This window comes from Crassostrea angulata, chromosome 6 (assembly GCF_025612915.1).
Source record: "Crassostrea angulata isolate pt1a10 chromosome 6, ASM2561291v2, whole genome shotgun sequence".
Taxonomy (NCBI): domain Eukaryota; kingdom Metazoa; phylum Mollusca; class Bivalvia; order Ostreida; family Ostreidae; genus Magallana; species Magallana angulata.
Genome location: NC_069116.1, coordinates 7,519,226 through 7,540,473, shown reverse-complemented (window position 1 = coordinate 7,540,473; position 21,248 = coordinate 7,519,226). Strand labels below are relative to the sequence as shown.

Sequence of the window (21,248 nt, the reverse complement as noted above, 5' to 3'; positions counted from 1 at the left end):
GACTTCTTATATTTTATAAAGAAGCATTCGCTGATAGGACCACAGTGGTCAAGAATATGATGACAGATGAATCACCATTTTGTTAAAGTTGAAGATAACAATCTGATATCTGCCTACCACATAGCCTGTAGATTTACTTATATCCAAATCAATGCCCTCTCGTCAATACAAACAAAACATGTTCCCCGAAATATGACTGGAGGGGGGGCATCACTTGTGACACACATCAATAAGCCAACACATGGGGAGCTGTTACACAAAGCTTTCCCCCGATATACTGAGCCTGGGAGTCCCCTTCGATCTGGTCCAGCGGTAACAGCTGAGTGTAGATGTGGTATACTTCATCATCAAAAGGAGGAATCTGTTGTACTATTGATTGCTCAGTACCATAAGATAAACAAATACTGCCAATAACCTTCATGTGTAATTTGAAAAGAAATGACTTATATACTTATGATATGAAGGTACTTATGATACAGTAGTCACTGACTGTTTAAAAAAAAGCTCAATCAATTTGATGGTAAATGCATGCAAACGTTTTCTTTTAATATGTTGATATTGCTAGATTTTAAAAGTATTTTATAATTAAGTTGATGCCCTTTAAATACTAATCAGAAACCCTATCTACATATGCAGTATTAATAAAGATATGTGCTTTGAAATATACGCGGAAAAGGTCACAAGAAATGCAACCTCTTTTGGGTTCTAAATCTACTTACATTGTATTTTTACTGGAAGTTAACATGTATGGTAGTGATGCAAAGATAATTTTCTTCCTTCTCATGTATAATGTTAATATATATGATAATTTAACATTTAATTCAGAGAAAAACATACATGTATAACTCTGGTACATGTAGGTTTTAAGTTAATGTATCTCAGATAAACAATCAGACGCCTTGATTACAATATCAATCCATCCACAAACTTCAGAGATTCAAGTTATCACAGTAAGAACTCAAAATTCAAAATGCAGGAAAGATTCAACAATTAAAATGTAAATTAATCACTAGCTGGACTCATGAAGCTAAGTAATGCATATATGCCGAAAACAGTTCTGTATGAAAAAATATTAGAGAGTTTTGGATCAAGGGCTGAGAGCTGTCTAATATTTTTTCATACAGAACTGTTTTCAGCATTTATCGTACTTAAAACATGCCATTGAATTTCATTGTTGATTTACCTGAGACGGTCCGATTTTGAAGGATATCAGTACTGTAACCACTGGTAACAGTCAGATATTATAAAGCTCACTAATATGGACTGTCACAGGTAAAATTTTAAGCTGCTGGAAGAAAGGAATGACATCACAGCAGTGTTGTAACTAGCTTTTATAGTAAACAGTTATATATTATATAAGTTTGTGTATCAATTTCACAAAATTATTTATACTGGCAACTACGAAGAAACCTCAAAACCTGAAAGTTTCTCTCTATAATAATCAGTATATTTTTCAAAAAAGTTTGCTACTATATTACACGGTAATTAAAAACAAGAATAAAAGCTATCATTGTGACAGCAAACCATTTTTTTAGTAAACCGTATCCATAATCCATTTGTGAAATTCTGAATAAACAAACACTGCCTATGGTACCATATAAGCAATATTTTGTCAAAAAATTCAAAAAAGTTTAACGGGTGGTATTTTTTTCATAAATTATCAAAAATCAAAATCCTAGCACTTCTAATATAGGTACAATTGATCTGCAAAGAAGGGATTACACTTACAATAGGGGTACCCTATATGCAATATTATATGAAAAAATGACTAAGTTCAACAGGTGGTATTTCTTCCATAAAAGATTAAAATTCAATACAATATGCACATCTCTCATGTACCATTGATCTGCAAAACAGCTTCCTTGTAAAACTGTAGGAGAAGTTATCTGTTCAATAGGAATTAAGGATACCCTTTTGGCAGCTGCCTTCCCAATCGCCTGCCCGCAACTTTCGCAATTTCAATAACCAGAATTTTTTCCTTTGGAAAACCCGCTTAAAAAATGTAGCCTTCAATTTTGCTTACCAGTAGGTGCTTAGATGAAAGCTTTTCTTCAACTGAGTAAACTTTAAACTCCTTGTAATATCTCTTACCTTTGTTTCAAGATTTTAGAGAGAAAATAATGGATGCAAACAAAGATTTTACACAGAGGTCAGATATGACCTTGACTTTTGACATAGAAACTTAATTGAAGGTCCCTCTACACCTAAATGCACTCTGTAGGTGAAGCTTGAGACATATTGCGCAAAGGGAAGAGAAAATTATATGGCATTTACAAGGATTTTACAAAATTTGCTATGACCTTGAACAAACAATTAGAAACTTGGTTCTAATTCACCACACATTCCCCAAACACATTTTGTGGGTAAGGCATAGGCCAGATAGTGTAAAGTGGAGAGAAAATGATATTGCCCTTGACAAGTGATGGAGGATGGACAGACAGACGAACACACAGATATCTCCTCATAGGGAACCTTCATAGCTCGGATATAATGAACAAAATCTACACCCAAATGAATTTTCCGTTTTGCAGTACACAGAATAGAAGTTAGAAATCACGTAAATGAGATTATATTTTCTAACAATTATGAATTTTTAAATAATATTAACAATTGTATACCACTCTACCCTAAAACATGTACATGTAAGAGGTTACTATAACTTACCGGGATTTCTCTGCACTATCGCTATGGTCTCTTCTCTCAGCACGTCTGTACACTATATCTCAGGTTCTGTGTGCATTCTAAGGCCCGATACAAACAAAATCCCATTAAATAAATACCGTCACATCACATTATCACGTAATTATAGCAATCAAAATAAACTTTCCAGGCCTACAGCACTCTGTATAGAGTTTAACCCAAGCAAACACAGCACAGCTCAATTTAACATAGACATGACAATGTCAAGTTAGCTCGCCAAACATACGGTATAGAATTAATTCTAGATTTGACAAATATTATACAAATACTCAAAAAACTCTTCCAGAAATATTTCTTCTGTTTGTTGTATCTGTATTTGCATTACGCAATTACAGCATAATCCAATTTGGAGAAGAACATCAGACAAAGGGGGATAACTCTTAATGACACGAACACTACTGTTTAGAAACAGAAGATTTCAAGTTATGTCTTGTGATGTACAGGTTTAAGGGTTGCTAGAAAAGTTTAAAGGTAAACAAAAAAAATATTGGGGTGTGCTGTATCCCTTAAGAGGACTGATTGGTCATGGCCATTTTTAGACAATAAAAATCTCCTTTTAAATTAGAAGATCTTGCATGTATATTGATATTACCTATCCTCTCCGTGCCTCGGAGGACGCATTGATATACATCTAGCAGAATATCTAATTTTTAAATCCGAGATATTGTGATTTTTTCTCTACTTAATATATTATGGCTAAGGAATTCTTTTTTAAATCTAAGGTAGATCTGATAAATAATTTGTAGACCATCCAGCCTCCTTGAACAATTAGAATTCTGCATATATCTAACGGTTTCTACAATATAAATATATAAATAAACATCTTTTTAACAACATGCAACAACAACAACACCCCCCCCCCCCCTGTTTCATTTTGAAGGGGTTTTATATTTTGATGAACTGCCCTTTCATTAGAGCATAAATCTTTGTAATTTTCATATGATATCACAATTCATTTAAGGTATTTCACTACACCTAGACTTATACTTTTCAATACACAACGTCACAAGATGGCAATTTAAATGTTTTGTTAAAGAATTTGTATCAATTGATTTGGTTCTACATGTTTATTGTCATAGCATTAAAATCTTTGTACTTTTTATATAACTTAATTTCAATAAATGAGCGGGACATTTTACATACTTATCAGAAATCAGCAGTCATCTCTAAAACATACAAAATCATTCATATACACAAACAATTTTTCATAAATGACTGAGCCAAAAAACACTTTTTCAACAATTATTCTTCTACATATATACATTTGTAGTACATGTTCATACCTTTATTGTTGCTACAGTGACTCGATCCAACTCATTTTGACAGGTTGCGATAGGTGAAGATCCTACATTAGGATGTGAAGTGTTGACTTTGATCTAATATATCCCACCTCTGTGACTGACAGCTGATTGATTCTTGGGATCAAGTTCCTTGTGTACCTGATGCTGAAATCACTTAATTATATAACTCTATTGCAATAACTACAAAAGCTAATTAATGGTAATAATTGTTGGTTTCATTAGTGAAGCTATTCATGAGTTTCAAATTAATCCAAATACCCTTAATTAAGAAAACTAACACCATAGAGGAACCTTTTACCTCCATCTCATTGAATTTGTGTTGAATTTGAAACATATTTATGCAGCTGACCATGCAATAATTTGTATTTAATGCTTATAGTTCTGGGGCTATGATGTATTTCTGTTTTAAATATTTGTCTATAACACTATTTAAAGAGGTTCGTTCTTATGTTTTGGGTAGCCATTTTGGGTCACCTCTATTCCTGAAATTATGCTTTATATATGAAGTCTATATTTGTAAATTTACCTATATGTTACAATGCTAAATCAACTATATTGAAGAAAATAGTTAAAGGAAAATTAAATATTTACAGAGTTTAGTAAGGGACTATATTTTGTGGTGGAAGGTTTTTAAGAAGAAAATGAACATTTTTCATAGGTTAGTTGTTTTATATATAGTACCGTAACTTTAGCGTCCTTATTTCAATGCAGACTGTATTTCTAGATAGTTTATGAATTGGGATATATCTTTGAGTTGTTTTGAAACACATATTTTAACAACTTTTCAATATTTCTATCAACATACATTGGCATATTATACTATTATTACATAAAAGTAAAGAAAAACTGAACTCCAATTTCTACCTAAAATTAGCTAATTTCATGCCATATCTCAAATTTTACATAATAGATCCATACTTTTGGTTTTATTCTCTGAATTCATAAGATTTTTCTAACAAGTCTATTATAAATTGGGAAAAAGTTTGAGACTTTTAAATAATTTCATTGCATGTTGAATCACTAATGGCTAAAAATGGCCTTTTATCAGTGCAAAAAGATCAAAATATCAATTAGGTGAAAAAATTTCAAACTTTTTTTTATGTTAATTTTGTTTATTCTAAATAGCATAAATTTGTATTTGATGCCACGGTTCATTCCGATGAAAAATTATAGAGGGAAAAGCGATTTATGTGCAATTTTCACTTACAGTGCAGAAAGGTCATATTAAATACACAGTAGCACAGAAAGAAGCATATAGACCCCAACTAATGTAACATAATGTACATATTAATGATACATGGTGTACAGACTTATGTTACATAGTGCACATATTAATGAAACATGGTGTACAGACTAATGTTACATGGTGTACAGACTAATGTTACATAATGTACATATTAATGATACATGGTGTACAGACTAATGTTACATAGTGTACATATTAATGATACAAAGTTTATAGATTGATGATACACAGTGAACAAATTGACAATGATTTTATTAGAAGTATCAACTTCAACTGTTGCCCTCTCAAAAAGTAACTATTTATATAATGATACATAGGACACAGACAAATGAAAAACCAGTGATGCATGGGACAAAGATTTATGATACAGAGGACAGATTTATGACAGATACAGAGGACACAGACTTATGAAACAGACTGGACACAGAATTATGATACAAACAACATAGACTTACGATACAGAGGACATGGACTTACGATACAGAGGACACAGACTTATGAAACAGACTGGACACAGAATTATGATACAAACAACATAGACTTATGATACAGAGGACACAGACTTACGATACAGAGGACACAGACTTATGAAACAGACTGGACAGAGAATTATGATACAAACAACATAGACTCTTGATGTACAGAGGACACAGACTTACGATACAGAGGACACAGACTTATGAATCAGACTGGACACAGAATTCTGATGATACAAAGGATACAGACTTATGATACAGATGACACACACTTACAATACAGAGGACACACACTCATGATACAGACGACCAAGGCTTATCATAAGGAGGACACAGACTTATGATACAGAGGACACAGACGTATCATACAAACTGGACACAGACTTCTGATACATAGGACACAGACTTATTATACACTTGACAAAGTCTTATGGTACATTGGGCACACACTTATAATATACTGTACACATACTTATGATACAGATGACATAGCCTTATGATACAAAGGACACAGACTTATGATACAGAAGACACAGACTTATGATACAAAGGAAACAGACTTATGATACAGAAGACAATTGGACAAAGACTTGTGATATAATATAGGAAACAACCATAAGTTTCATAGGACACAGACTTATTATACACTTAATATTGACTTATGATACATCTCAGGCAAGCTAAAAAGCTGACTGAAGATTGAAATTTTTAATCAGTCCTTGAGTTTCAATATTATTATACAGTAAATATATCTATGAAACAGCCTTTTTAGTTTTGAATATATGTATACTATTGGAAAGTTCCAAACAAAAAGGATGAGGATTTAATTAAGACATGATATTGATTTTGGATTCAATACAGGCATAACATTAAAATATGTTAAAGGGGACATGTTCATTAGTACAAGTACGTTGATATTTATTGATATTTGACCATAGAAGAATAACCTACACTTTTTATACCAGGTAATCATATCTTAGTCACTGAGACATATTTAGGTTGTGAAAATGAAATCAAGTATAACCTTTTGTGGATTCCATGGATTCTTCTAAGATGCCAAGATATCCATATTTATATAATTGACATTTCCATGTGTTCAGGAATAAAAGCCTTACATCTACTGTCAGGGAAGCTGCCACAAACGGAAAAGTTTAACAATCCAGTTTAACAGGAGGCAAGAAGATGCAAGTCATTGTGTAGATTTTGTTAGCTTTATTTTTATTATTTAAGTACGGTACAAGAATAGCAGATATACAAAAGAATATAATATACTTTGTTGCTTACATTGTCTTGTATAAAAATAGAAAAAATAAAATATCAGTAAGCTAAAAAAATATACACAAGTTTATTAATAAAAGCATAAATAAAAAGGATTAAAATGTACACATAAATTCTTAGAAAGAAACAAAACATGCCTGCATGTGTTTGTACCCGTTGTATCTTAATTACCTTTGTTTTTTTTTTTTCACTGGCCTAGAAGATATTTTTATGAAGGAAAACTATATTCTTTGACCCTGATCAGGGTTTGTACATTACTTTATCGGTTATTTTTCAAGATGATCCAATTTTTCTCCATCACTTTCAGATTGGACAAAATACAATAAAAATTACCCGATGTTCGTTGTTTGTTTTTAAAGAAACTTTTTAAATTGGTAAAAATGACTAAGCAATTAAAAATGGTTGCAGATTCAGCTCATGTTTAAAAATTTTGAGAAAAAAAACCTGGATATACAGTATATTCTCAATACTTCAAGAACGTTTCCGAAATTATCCTACCCGGCCATGTCATTGTTGCCGTTTATGACTCTATTATACATTTTTACCTTAGAGCAAATTGATTTTGTTTTAAAATGGATGACACCTCTGTTTGAAAATTACTCCCTTTAACAAAATTGATCAAACTTAATACATTTGGGAAGTATCACAATCTTTAAAAGAAAATCCAAATTAATTCAGCAGAAATCTTTAAAATAAAATAAAACCCTCCACAAAATCATGATTTAAAATTTCTGCAAAGAAAAAGATAAACCCAGATTTTCATCAAAAGTTCAACATAAAATTGAATTGTCATTTGTCTGTTAATTATTCAATTACATCACATTTTTGTCGCTTCAATTTTTTTCTTAAGATGGAATAACACACCTGGAAAAAGTCACTCAAATTAACTGTAAATTATTTGATTATGATCATGAAAGATATAATGATAAATAAACTATACATATGTCAAATACCGGTAAGTGAAAAATTTGCATTTTGGGGATAAAAAATGATTATCTAAAAAAATCAATTCAGTAAGTAACAACAAAAACCCCTGCAAGATTCGAACTCGGTATGTACGGATCATAAGCCTGACACTTTATCCACTCTGCTATGAGGTAAGCTGTAAGTTGCAGTTGATAAAATCCTTTTAATAAAACAAAATGTTGTTTCGATCAGAGGTCAGCCATTTTATGACGATGTGTTATTCCACCTTAAATTAAAAAAAACCCAAACAAAACCCAAAACCCCGAAAAACCCCCTACTTTTGAAAATAAAAAATATTTTCCCGATGAAACATTGAATTCCACAATAGCTTGCATTGTGTTCTGAAACTGATGAAATTAATTTTTAAATAGAATTCAAGGTTAATAGTTCTTGCAATAAACAAACATGTACATCTAAAGAAAATTTTGTCAACAAAAGTTGAATCTAATTAATTTTCATTACCAAAAAACCCAACAAACGAACAAAATTACTCCCTCAGGAAAATAAAAATACTACCTGTAAATAAAAGTTGCAAATATACTATCTCATACAACTATAGAATATCAAGTCTATACAATCTACATTATATATCTTCAATAAAAATATATACTGTAAAGAAAAATACAAAACAAAAATCTTAACTCTAATCAAAATGACCCTAGATATTATCTAATATTAAAAGGGAGAACTCTATCAAGGAATGTACAATCTTCAATTAATCAAGTTTCTCAGCCAAAACAAATTAATGCCAATAACATAATCAGAAGAGAGAAGCTGGAAGTTGTCATGTGACCTGCACGTGAACAAATCTGATTCCCACAGAGTTTTACTCGGCTGGAAGGGGTGGGGTCGTACGACACAACAGCTGATACCTCTGTAAAATAAAAAGAATCAGATTATATTCAAGACAGTATCACCATATTCACACATAAATACATCAAACTTCAAATTAGACTGCCAGTACATGTTAGTACTTTTTTAATTGTTGTCAAAGTTTTTTTATATTGATTATCAATACATGTAATACTAATGACCTTCAATCTCTAAATTCAAAGCAGTCATCAAACCTTTGTATGGAGAACAGTGGATGACTGTGAAGCAAATAAGTCAAGATACTGGCTGTACAACACATGATTACAGATAGATACACCCCTCCCCCAGTAGTTGTTCAACACATGATTACAGATAGATACACCCCTCCCCCAGTAGTTGTACAACACATGATTACAGATAGATACGCCCCTCCCCCAGTAGTTGTACAATACATGATTACAGATAGATACATCCCTCCCCCAGTAATTGTACAACACATGATTACAGATAGATACACACCCCTCCCCTAGTAGTTGTACAACACATGATTACAGATAGATACACACCCCTCCCCCAGTAGTTGTACAACACATGATTACAGATAGATACATCCCTCCCCCAGTAATTGTACAACACATGATTACAGATAGATACACACCCCTCCCCCAGTAGTTGTACAACACATGATTACAGATAGATACGCCCCTCCCCCAGTAGTTATACAACACATGATTACAGATAGATACACCCCTCCCCCAGTAGTTGTACAACACATGATTACTGATAGATACACCCCTCCCCCAGTAGTTGTACAACACATGATTACAGATAGATACATCCCTCCCCCAGTAGTTGTAAATCACATGATTACAGATAGATACACCCCTCCCCCAGTAGTTGAATAACACATGATTACAGATAGATACACCCCTCCCCCAGTAGTTGTACAACACATGTTTACAGATAGATACGCCCCCCCCCCCCAGTAGTTGTACAACACATGATTACAGATAGATACATCCCTCCCCCAGTAGTTGTAAAACACATGATTACAGATAGATACACCCCTCCCCCAGTAGTTGAATAACACATGATTACAGATAGATACACCCATCCCCCAGTAGTTGTAAAACACATAATTACAGATAGATACATCCCTCCCCCAGTAGTTGTACAACACATGATTACAGATAGATACACCCCTCCCCCAGTAGTTGTACAACACATGACTACAGATAGATATGCCCCTCCCCCAGTAGTTGTAAAACACATGATTACAGATAGATACATCCCTCCCCCAGTAATTGTACAACACATGATTACAGATAGATACATCCCTCCCCCAGTAGTTGTACAACACATGATTACAGATAGATACACACCCCTCCCCCAGTAGTTGTACAACACATGATTACAGATAGATACATCCCTCCCCCAGTAATTGTACAACACATGATTACAGATAGATACACCCCTCCCTCATTAGTTGTACAACACATGATTGCAGATAGATACACCTCTCCCCCAGTAGTTGTACAACACATGATTACAGATAGATATGCCCCTCCCCCAGAAGTTGTACATCACAAGATAACAGATAGATATGCCCCTCCCCCAGTATTTGTACAACACATGATTACAGATAGATACGTCCCTCCCCATGTATTTGTACAAAACATGATAACAGATAGATATGCCTCTCCCCCGGTAGTTGTACAACACATGATTACAGATAGATACACCCCTCCCTCATTAGTTGTACATCACATGATTACAGATAGATATGCCCCTCCCCCAGAAGTTGTACAACACATGATTACAGATGGATACACCTCTCCCCCAGTAGTTGTACAACACATGATTACAGATAGATACACCCCTCCCTCATTAGTTGTACATCACATGATTACAGATAGATATGCCCCTCCCCCAGTAGTTGTACAACACATAATTACAGATAGATATGCCCCTCCCTCAGTAGTTGTACAACACATGATTACAGATAGATACACCCCTCCCTCATTAGTTGTACATCACATGATTACAGATAGATATGCCCCTCCCCCAGTAGTTGTACAACACATGATTACAGATAGATATGCCCCTCCCTCAGTAGTTGTACATCACATGATTACAGATAGATACACCCCTCCCTCATTAGTTGTACATCACATGATTACAGATAGATATGCCCCTCCCCCAGTAGTTGTACAACACATGATTACAGATAGATATGCCCCTCCCTCAGTAGTTGTACAACACATGATTACAGATAGATACGCCCCTCCCCCTGTAGTTGTACAACACATGATTACAGATAGATACACCTCTCCCCCAGTAGTTGTACAACATATGATTACAGATAGATACACCCCTCCCCCAGTAGTTGTACAAAACATGATTACAGACAGATATGCCCCTCCCCCAGTAGTTGTAAAACTTGTAAAAATGGCTTTGACTGGTACAGTAATGTTATAACAGACTCACCTGGTTTGTAGTACAGCATGGCTTTGACTGGCACTGTTATAACAGACTGACCTGGTTTGTAGTACAGCATGGCTTTGACTGGCACTGTAATGTTATAACAGACTCACCTGGTTTGTAGTACAGCATGGCTTTGACTGGCACTGTAATGTTATAACAGACTCACCTGGTTTGTAGTACAGCATGGCTTTGACTGGCACTGTAATGTTATAACAGACTCACCTGGTTTGTAGTACAGCATGGCTTTGACTGGCACTGGTTTAGCATCCTTTACCTCTGTGGTTTGGACAGCAGTGAATTTCATACATTGAGTAACTTGTGTAATCTACAAATTACAACATAACACACATCTTTTATTTTCAAAAACAGACAAACAATGTTCATAATTTCATAAAAACTTTCAATGTGGTGGTAATATCTTTCAAACCTTTTTTTTAACCATTGTTAAGGTACCACCTTACCGACCTGTCACAATCCATGTCCCTTCTCCCTCCTCAACCTTACCCCCCTAATTATCTTCTCACCAAAATTTGTTTGAATAAATACATCAAATCTTTCTTTACATACAAGATCTTATATTTGGTCTTGATGTCCTGAATCTTTGAATCTTTAGTCAGCAATAACCAATATCACAGTATAGTTCTATTACATGTACTTAACAATTAAATCATCACCTTGTGATGCTGTTCAGACCAATGCAAATGTTTCCATAGTACTCAAAGGCCCATGATCCATAAACATTCATTAAAACAGGTTTTTTGGCATTAATTTGAATCATGTTAACCTCAGAGTCCCTGAACTTTCATAAAAAGAAACCCAAATGTTGTTCTTAAAATTTGATAGACCTTCATCAAGCTCAGTTAGAACCCATAACCAGTCATTACATGCAATCCATTTGGCCTAGATTGCTGGGCTTTAATTGGGATCAGTGTGATCCTATTAATCCCTGAATTAAATGTTTTGAATGCTAGGCCTTTATAAGGATCAATGTATTCTATTGAAATGCTGGGCCTTTATTAGGATCAGTGTAACCACATTATCATTGAACATTCATTCTTTTGATTCTGGGCTTTTACTAGGATCAGTGTTAAGTCATTCCCTTGATCATTCATTCGTTTAAATGCTGGGTTTAGTTGGGATCGTTGGAATCCCTGATCTTTACCTCATTGATGTACATGTGGACCTGAGATCCCTCGACCTCCACCTTGGCCAGAACTGGGTTCCTGTCCAGTTGATTCAGATCAGGGACCATCCCTGATCCCAAGGTCACTGTAACCAAGGCCATGTTGCTGGGCTCAGATCCCAGGTACCTATATAAAGACAATAATGAAGTCTTATGTCATCGCATTCAGTCTTTCATAGTTCATCCAAATCATTAATCCCTCAATTCAGATATCAGCAAAAACAAAAATTGTGGTTGGTAACCTACTGAACGCAGGCGTTGATGTCATAGATTTGATTACTGATTGGCTGTTTCTGGACAGTGACCTGGATGTTTTCATCCACGAGAGACTCCACCAGGTTATAATGCCACACAACCTAAAAGTCATATAAGGCAGTGATCTAACAAAATCCACAAACACGAACAACTAACACATACTACAATACCACTATTGTACACAGAGAGCTATTACATCAAACACTATTGAAATAATCAGATTTTCCTTACTGTTACAACTGCATCACCAGCTTGGTTTGGCTTGATCTGGATGTGAGTGGTTTCCACTGGGAACTGAAAAAAGAAAATAACAAATGATTCAGTCAGTGTAAAAGGGCAACCTTTGCAACTGTTATCAGCACCTACATCTCCATCAAATTTTACCATCCACAATACAGATTTTAAGTTTCACTTGATACTGTTATTTATCCCAGTACTCAAAGTAGTCGGAGTATTCCTTGGTTCGACATCACAACATGTAACACTAATCTTAGCTTTTATGACAAAACACTAATATTCCCCATTCTGTCATTACACCAACTCTTACCCATCCTGACATGACACTAATATTCCCACTCCTGACATAACACAAATATTCCCACTCCTGACATAACACTAATATTCCTCCTTCTGACATTACACTAACTCCTACCCCTCCTGACATGACACTAATATTCCCACTCCTGACATAACACTAATATTCCCACTCCTGACATAACACTAATATTCCTCCTTCTGACATTACACTAACTCCTACCCCTCCTAACATGATACTAATATTCCCACTCCTGACATAACACAAATATTCTCACTCCTGACATAACACTAATATTCCTCCTTCTGACATTACACTAACTCCTACTCCTCCTGACATGACATTAATATTCCCACTCCTGACATAACACTAATATTCCCACTCCTGACATAACACTAGCATGTACCTGTTCTCTTTGCAGCAGGATTCGGTTATTTTGGTTAATCTGGAAGGACTTTGTCTTTAGTACAGTTGAGTTTTCTTTCGCTATTACGTCCACGTTTATCTGAACATTCTTGTTTTTGTCCATCCTACTCCTGGCAAATTCTGACAGGGCCTTTAGGCCAACCACTGTATCCTATAACAAAGAATGTACACCTCTGTTATAGATGGATGATGAAATATAAGGGACTTACACTATATGTTTTACGGTGCGACCGTTGGGGCGAGCGCAGCAGGTGATAAATATGAATTATGATAAATCAATAAAAATAAAAGTAGTGACGTAAAGTAAATGAATTTGAATGCAAAATAAAATAAAAAAAATCTATTTTTCCAGTAAATTTTCATTATGCATGTCATAATTCATAAGATTTTTTATTTATTTACCGGTATATACCAATCTGATTAAAATCAGATCTTTGTAATGCTCCGAAATTCTGATAGTCGCTGGACAAAGTGTAGCGACATCAGAATTTGTCGGAGCAGATCAAAGATCTGATTTTAATCAGATTGTTTATATACTGGTTGCACGCCAGTATAGAATTTATCTAAGATAAAATGTTGTTGAATAATAAAGATTTTAACATAACGTACATTGCAGTTTATTTCCTCTTTTCTTGCAGCAGACATTTTTCTTAAACTTACAAATAAAAATTGACCTATCAAATTTACGTATAAAAAAATTGTTGATCACATAAGGAAAATGGATCCCCCGGAAGCATGTAATACCGTAAATAGTAGTGAAAATAAAGACACCTTTGAGCAGCTAAAGAGCTAAAGGCATACCACGCACTCCCCATTCCTCACCCCGATTAGAATTTTCCTGATTTTGAGAATTTTTTTTTTTTTTTTGCTTGTGAAGATTTTTTGAATGATGTTGCCACGCCCCATTTAAAAAACGTTCCTGGAAATTACAGTAAATATAGTGAATAAAATAAATGTGAACATTCATCCAAATGAGAGCGAGTTACAGTTGTTTCCTGCCTCTGAAGAAATGTCCCAATTCGTTAGCTATTTATATTTCAGCAGATTTACAATAACTACTTAGAGTAGTTTCCCTTATTATGACGTCAAAGTTCACGTCGATCAAGTGTAGTGTGTCTCTTTACACTGGAAAAAACTACGCAAAAAATACTGTTTTGTTTACTTAAAAAGCATAATGTTCTGGAAATTACACAATTTATCTGTTTCTCAAAAAATTTACTTTGATTCTCGCGAGATGGTATCCAGTCTAGTGAGATCGGCCTACATTGAGAAATTGCATTGTGGGTTGAAATTTAGTGACGCCAAAAAATTCTGTCGGATCAATGTGTAAGAAATCCATTGTGACGTCACTCGAAAGGACGATAACTCCGTTAGTCTTAAAAGTAATGGAAATTGGCGTTATACATACATGTACATAGTCTTTTATCTTGTTCTCGTTAGAGTGTGAAATGGGAAACCATAATTACAGGGAACTACTGGGACGATTAAAACAAGGCATTACTGGTCTGATTTACTGACGCCAAAAAAATCTGTTGAATGAATGTGCAACTATAGTCCGAATTTTCTATTCACACATGCCTTGCCGGTAGAGCTCGCTTCGCTCCGGCGCTGCGCGCCGGCGAGCTGCGCTCGCTATTAAGGCATCAGAGGTTAAGAACAAAGGCACACATATTAAAGATCCATGCTTATTATTCAAAACCAAAAGGTGACAGCTAGCTTTTCCTTAAATAAAACACTATTGGTATAACTTGCTATTTTGCAGGCAGATGCAAGAAAAATTCATAACTCAAATGTAAAAGGAAAAATAATTACTGTGAAAAGCCAAACTGCCCCAAAAGAAGTATAAGACTTTTGGACAATGATGACAACATGAGAACAGACCTGAGTGGAGTACCAGCCGCCCAGGCTGTTCCGTTTACTGTTGAGCCACCTAAGGAAGGGTAAGGCCTCCGTGGATTTGTTGGAAGTCATTAGGGTCAACAGGAGGTAGCCGGTCATCTCTATACTAGAGGGGGACGGCTCATGGACCGTGTACATCCTCATCATGGGGTTGGGCCTCTTCTCCTCATTGCCCTGACCCCCACAGTCCTTACCCAGACACTTCATCTCAACAGCACCTACAAGTAAAGGTATAGTGATACAAATGTTTCAAGACCAAAGAAAGAAAGCATAAGATTGGCAATCTTTTCTTGCTTAAGAGAAAGCAAGTGGTTAACAATCATCCCAACTGCACCTTGAATGTAATGTAGAGATAATAATCCTCTAAACAGACTTTGCTTGTTCTCATCACAAGATGAATTCAATTGATTACTGTACACTGGTTTATTTTTACCCCGTGTAATCTTTGTCCTTCTTCACTTGAAACAGTTTTGCCCCATCTTGAATCCACACAGACAAATTTGTGTTTGCGGAGAGATATGAGACATTGGATTTCGCCAAGTCTTTAAATTTGCCCATGACAAAAAGGGCAAAAAGAGCGAAAAATAAAAATCGGGGAGAATATTTCCCTGTATACAGTACCTTCCATATAGGATGTAGCATTATCCATTAGCTGTTGAGTCAACCGCTCAACTTCCAATGTTGATGAGCCATCTAGAGCAAGAGCATAGGCCAGCAAAGAGCTGTAGTATGGATCAGTGACAGCCCGAGGAAGGTTGCCTTTCAGAAGTTTCTCAATAGCTGTCATCTTAGTTTGTGCCATAATGAAAATCTGAAAACAGAAGGATCAAGATAATAAAGACATTGTAAAGGCATTACATTTGGGTGAGTATTTTTATAGTGGTTTTTGTGAAAAGCAGCCTCTGCTAATCAAATATATCACTAAATGCCATACATATATGTATAAGAAAAGGTGCACTCTGAAAAATGCTAAATCGCATCCACGCTTACTTGTTTGAAAACCAATTTCTGCCAAATATCATACATGCCAAATATAATACATTTACAATAATAAAAGAAGTCAATAAATTAGTGACAATCTGATGTTTTCATATGAAAGTTTGTCTTCCAAACAGAAAAGTTGCCAGAATAAGAAAAGAACTGGAATGATTATACATTACATTTAAGAAATCTGCCTCAAATAAATTACATGAAAATATCCCACAAAACTAACTTACTAGCTCAGTCTTTGATCCTCTGAATACGTCTAAGACTTCAGCGTAACAAGCCAGCACAAAGGCAGCCAGCTTCTCTTTAGAGTCCGACATAGTTCCCTTAAAAATACAAATTTTGAATTAAAATTTCACAACCCTTGCTGCCAATATTCAGATTCCCATCCTCTTATAAAGCTTATTCCTACAGTACGGTAATCATTTGACTTTGTCTATGTGAGTATACAATCATTTTTCTTTAAAAGTGAAAACTTACAGACTACTGAAGTTGAGCCTAAATATCATACCTATATATTCTATAGTTTTAGTTTACATTTAGAATTCATCATAATAAATCTAAAAAATAAGCTTTTTTCATCTTTTATATATTTGGCAACATTTTTTTGAAATGCAGCATTTATTGCTTGACCCATCTCTCCCCTTCTTCAGTTTTAGAAGTTTAGAAAAGCATAACTTTAAACCAGTTTTCCCCCTTTTACATTGCAATAATTAACCAAAGCACAGTATTCGACTACATTCTTCTGTATCTTGCTTTTACCCTCTTTTTTTTTTTTTTGAGGGGGGGGGGGGGGGGGGTAGAGGGAGAAGAGGGAGTTGGGTTGTTACATAATAAAGCTGTTCATATAAAGACAAAAAGAAAAGTTGATGAATTCAAAGGGACTTACACATACTGGTACTGCAACCTTCATAATTAGTTACTGTACCATAGTGTCTTATGATTGTAGATTAGACTCAAGAATATGTTTACAAATATTGTCTGTCTTTGACAAGCCTAAAACATATACTGTATAAGCAGAAACATTCGTTGAGGATTTCATTTTGTTATTTTCGTTGGCAGAATAAACCCACGAAATTAAATCCCCATAAATTTTTTGACCCAATGAAAAATTTATACTTTAACATTACATGTTAGTGCCACACTTTCATGGGAGATGCAGCAACACTACCACACACTCGGTCTCTGTGTGGGAGACAGGAGACGGACAGACTGACCTGCATCTCTGTGTGGATGACCCGCCCTGGTTCCAGGACAGACCCCCGGTCATCCACCTGTCCGTTCAGCCAGGAGGTAGCCATGACGATGATATTGGGGTCCACAAGATCAGGCAACATTCTGTGAATCTCCGCAAAAGACTTTAAAACAAATGCGGTCAACCTGAAACCAAAATAACTTTATTCTGTGACCATGAAAAATTAGGCAGTTAAACCAACAAAATGAATAAAAGATATCATTTTGTGAAACTTCAGAACTATAAATGCTTGTTTCTTTGAAAATTATTAAACCCAAAGCAGCATTATGTGAATTCACAAATAAGGTTGTAATTGTTAAAGACACTTACACTGCAAACCAAAATACAACTAAATTTTAAAGCAACTTGATTCTACATGCAGATACAGAATGGATAGACAAAAGGGTACTAAAAAATACTTAAAGATCTTCTTCTGTTAGGTTACCTAGAACTAATATGAAATGAAAAGGTATGGGATATACACCTATACACTCCCTATACATACCAAGTGCTTCCTGATGGGTCATTCATTCCAAACGCACTGTACGATCCATCGTTTCTCATGTATTTCAACTCTTTCTGGTACCCTGTAAACAGAGTCATTAATTAAGCAAATTACAATGAAGAAACGGGTCGAACTCTGACCCCAAGCCAGGTCCATATCTCACCCCCAACAATACCATCAGGTAAAGCGACCAGAGGAAGGGGTGGGAACTGCTATTGTCTATAATATAGATGATGAAGCATGGGTATGGGTCTCCAAATGGAGTTATCTCTCCTTTCAAAGTTACATACTATAATCATGATTAATCTAAAGGATAATTTCATTAGGCTTTGATTATAATGAATATAAAATCACTGTGCAGTATCTTTGAATCAAAGAACAGGAATACATATCAAGTCTTTGGCTATATATGCACAGGTCTCTTCCTTGTGCTGTACATTATTTTTTGTGTTGATTTAAGTGATTTGGTAAAGAATTGTTCAAAAGGTAATATGGTTGGAATTTTTATGAAAATGAAGTTTTAAAATTTGGAAATCAATGATTACATGTATTTGTGCAAATCATTTTTTTTTCTTAGAAGATTTTCATGATACACAATAGCTGACATAACTGTGTTTTATTTATTGCCATTTAAAAGTGATTGTAAAAACAAGAGAAAAACCACAGCTGAAAAACAGATTATCTGGAAAGGTACACAGAGTCCCTGATTTTTGGCCCCACCTATCTTGATGTTCTGGATGATTTTGGACTCGAGTGTTGTAACAGTCTCGGTGGCCCTCAGGTGTTGCAGCAGGTAGATGTTTGGCACAGTGGTCGCCATGTTCTGTTCCCCGCAGCCTGTCGGGACAGTGATCATCTTCTCGGGGTTACTCAGGGCCTGACCGAGCATGTCACCTTATATAAACATATTCTATTGAACCAAAGGTCAAAAGGATGAGACTCAAGTTCTAACACTTAGACTGTACTCTTCTTAATTCATACATTTTATATTACACATACTGACATACAAATATGAATTTATAATATTTATCATATTAAAATTACAGAATAGTGAAGTTATACTGAATTGTTATTATGGCTGAGTATAGGGTTAAAAGGTATAAACCATGTAAATTTCACAAATGGGCTGATAACGATATCTGCTGCTACCTACCCATGACCAGAGCATACACAGCCTTGGAACCTTTGACTGAAGAGGGAGGGAAGGAGACCTCCACTGGCGGGATATCAGTGCTACCAGACGCCTCCAAGCTGATCACCTTGGTCATCTCAATACGCCGACCTTCAGGCTTAAAAGAAAATAACATGGAAATCAAGTACTTATCATATCAAATTGCATATCAATTTGAGTAAAATAAAACTCAATCCCTATCATCACAAATGTCACAATGAGTACATATTATTAAGTGTCTGTATATCCAAACACACCTCAGCACTTGATATCTTTGTATATCCACACTCATTGCAGCACTGATATCTATGTACATCCACATTTACATGTACATCAGTATTGATATCTTTGTTTATCCACACTCACCTCAGTACTGATATCTATGTTAATCTTCACTCACCTCAGCACTGATAAACTGTTTTTCTTTGCTCACTTAAGCAATGATATCAATGTTTATCTTCTCTTAGAACCATTTTAAGAAGGTCTTGGACTTTACTAGGATGAAACTATTTATTTTCTGCATCAAAACAAGATAAAAATGATGCTGGTTTCAATTGAAATATACAATGATTTCGTAGTCTTAACTAAAAAGCCAGAAAAATGTTGTTGATTTCAAAGAGCAATGGCTGAGTGGCCAGCAATGAAATAGACAGGCCTACATCACATTGTTGTTTGACACAACTAACCAAAGTCCAAGTTCTTGTTAAATGGTTCTACCTCAGCACAGATATCAATGTTTATCTTCACTCACCTCGGCACTGATATCAATGTTTATCTTCACTCACCTCAGCACAGATATCAATGTTTATCTTCACTCACCTCAGCACAGATATCAATGTTTATCTTCACTCACCTCAGCACAGATATCAATGTTCATTTTCACTCACCTCAGCACTGATATCCTTGTAGATCATGTCTGTGTAGGTCCGTCCATCAGCCTGTGCAGTTGCCTCCCCAATCAATTTAAGAACAGAGGAGAACTGTTCTGTGTCCAGCTTTCTGACCCACACAGCCAGCATACTTGATTGACCCCGTTTTACCTTTTAAATGTGAAAAAAGCACACTGCCTCTTTACAAACATGATATTATTAATGGCAGGAATGATGGACAACTCTTCAATAACTGATTCATATAAGATTGTTCATAGGAGATGAGAATTCATGGTTATATTTTAATCCACTCTCTTGTGAAAAAAACCCCATTCTCTCCTATCTTAAGGGGAAATTGAATGATATAGATGGATGTGCTTAAACCGACAAATTCCAATTTTTTCCAGTTTATGCAATACATGTAGTATAAAATGTGAAATATGATGTGTTGTTTTTTTTTTTACGAAGAAAAGTTGAGAAAGTCAGAGATAAGGGGAGGGGGTGTCCACAGAGATATGACCGTTACACTCACGGTCAGAGTTTTGCTGACTCCATCAGAAGAAGTCGGCTCACTCTCCAGCTCTCTACTCCAAACCTTCGCCGTATTGTCCACCTTTCCTCTGATGGAAACTGTGGCCTACACAAAATATCACAAAGAGTACAATCAACCTCAGAGATCAACTGAGGGGATCAGCAACATTTACAGATATCATACTCCAAGTTCTCCAGGCTTACCTGGACTTCTTCAGGCCCCATCTCTATGTAGTTAAATAGCAAGACTTTCACTTCAAACACCTCCCCTTGTATAATGGAGGGTGGAGTCTCAACTACCAGGAAAAATGGCTTGAAGCTCTCAATCTGAAAATAACCATGCAGTCAAGTCTTTGTACCAGTTGTATCCCAAATCATGCTTGTTTGAT

The 21,248-nt window shown here is 35.3% G+C and overlaps 2 protein-coding genes across 4 annotated transcripts in view; both read right to left on the bottom strand.

Moving 5' to 3' along the window:
* Positions 1-2,715, bottom strand: part of LOC128186532 (protein CBFA2T1-like) — a 34,545-nt gene extending 31,830 nt beyond the window's left edge. The window contains exon 1 of the mRNA XM_052856338.1: positions 2,665-2,715. The gene's annotated coding sequence lies outside the window, so the exon portion shown is untranslated. The remainder of the gene's footprint in view (positions 1-2,664) is intronic.
* A 4,200-nt stretch (positions 2,716-6,915) lies between these two features.
* The window catches only part of LOC128186530 (alpha-2-macroglobulin-P-like), a 147,427-nt gene continuing 133,094 nt past the window's right edge, over positions 6,916-21,248 (bottom strand). For all 3 annotated transcript variants that reach the window (XM_052856326.1, XM_052856329.1, XM_052856327.1), the window contains exons 23-38: positions 21,064-21,186; positions 20,861-20,965; positions 20,347-20,499; positions 19,442-19,577; positions 19,009-19,182; positions 18,289-18,370; positions 17,767-17,929; positions 16,780-16,875; positions 16,184-16,373; positions 15,545-15,780; positions 13,644-13,814; positions 12,934-12,996; positions 12,694-12,803; positions 12,427-12,574; positions 11,487-11,589; positions 6,916-8,841 (exon numbers count right to left, since the gene is read on the bottom strand). In XM_052856326.1, the coding sequence (XP_052712286.1) occupies positions 8,696-8,841; positions 11,487-11,589; positions 12,427-12,574; positions 12,694-12,803; positions 12,934-12,996; positions 13,644-13,814; positions 15,545-15,780; positions 16,184-16,373; positions 16,780-16,875; positions 17,767-17,929; positions 18,289-18,370; positions 19,009-19,182; positions 19,442-19,577; positions 20,347-20,499; positions 20,861-20,965; positions 21,064-21,186 (2,199 nt within the window). In that variant the 3' untranslated portion in view covers positions 6,916-8,695. The remainder of the gene's footprint in view (positions 8,842-11,486; positions 11,590-12,426; positions 12,575-12,693; positions 12,804-12,933; positions 12,997-13,643; positions 13,815-15,544; positions 15,781-16,183; positions 16,374-16,779; positions 16,876-17,766; positions 17,930-18,288; positions 18,371-19,008; positions 19,183-19,441; positions 19,578-20,346; positions 20,500-20,860; positions 20,966-21,063; positions 21,187-21,248) is intronic.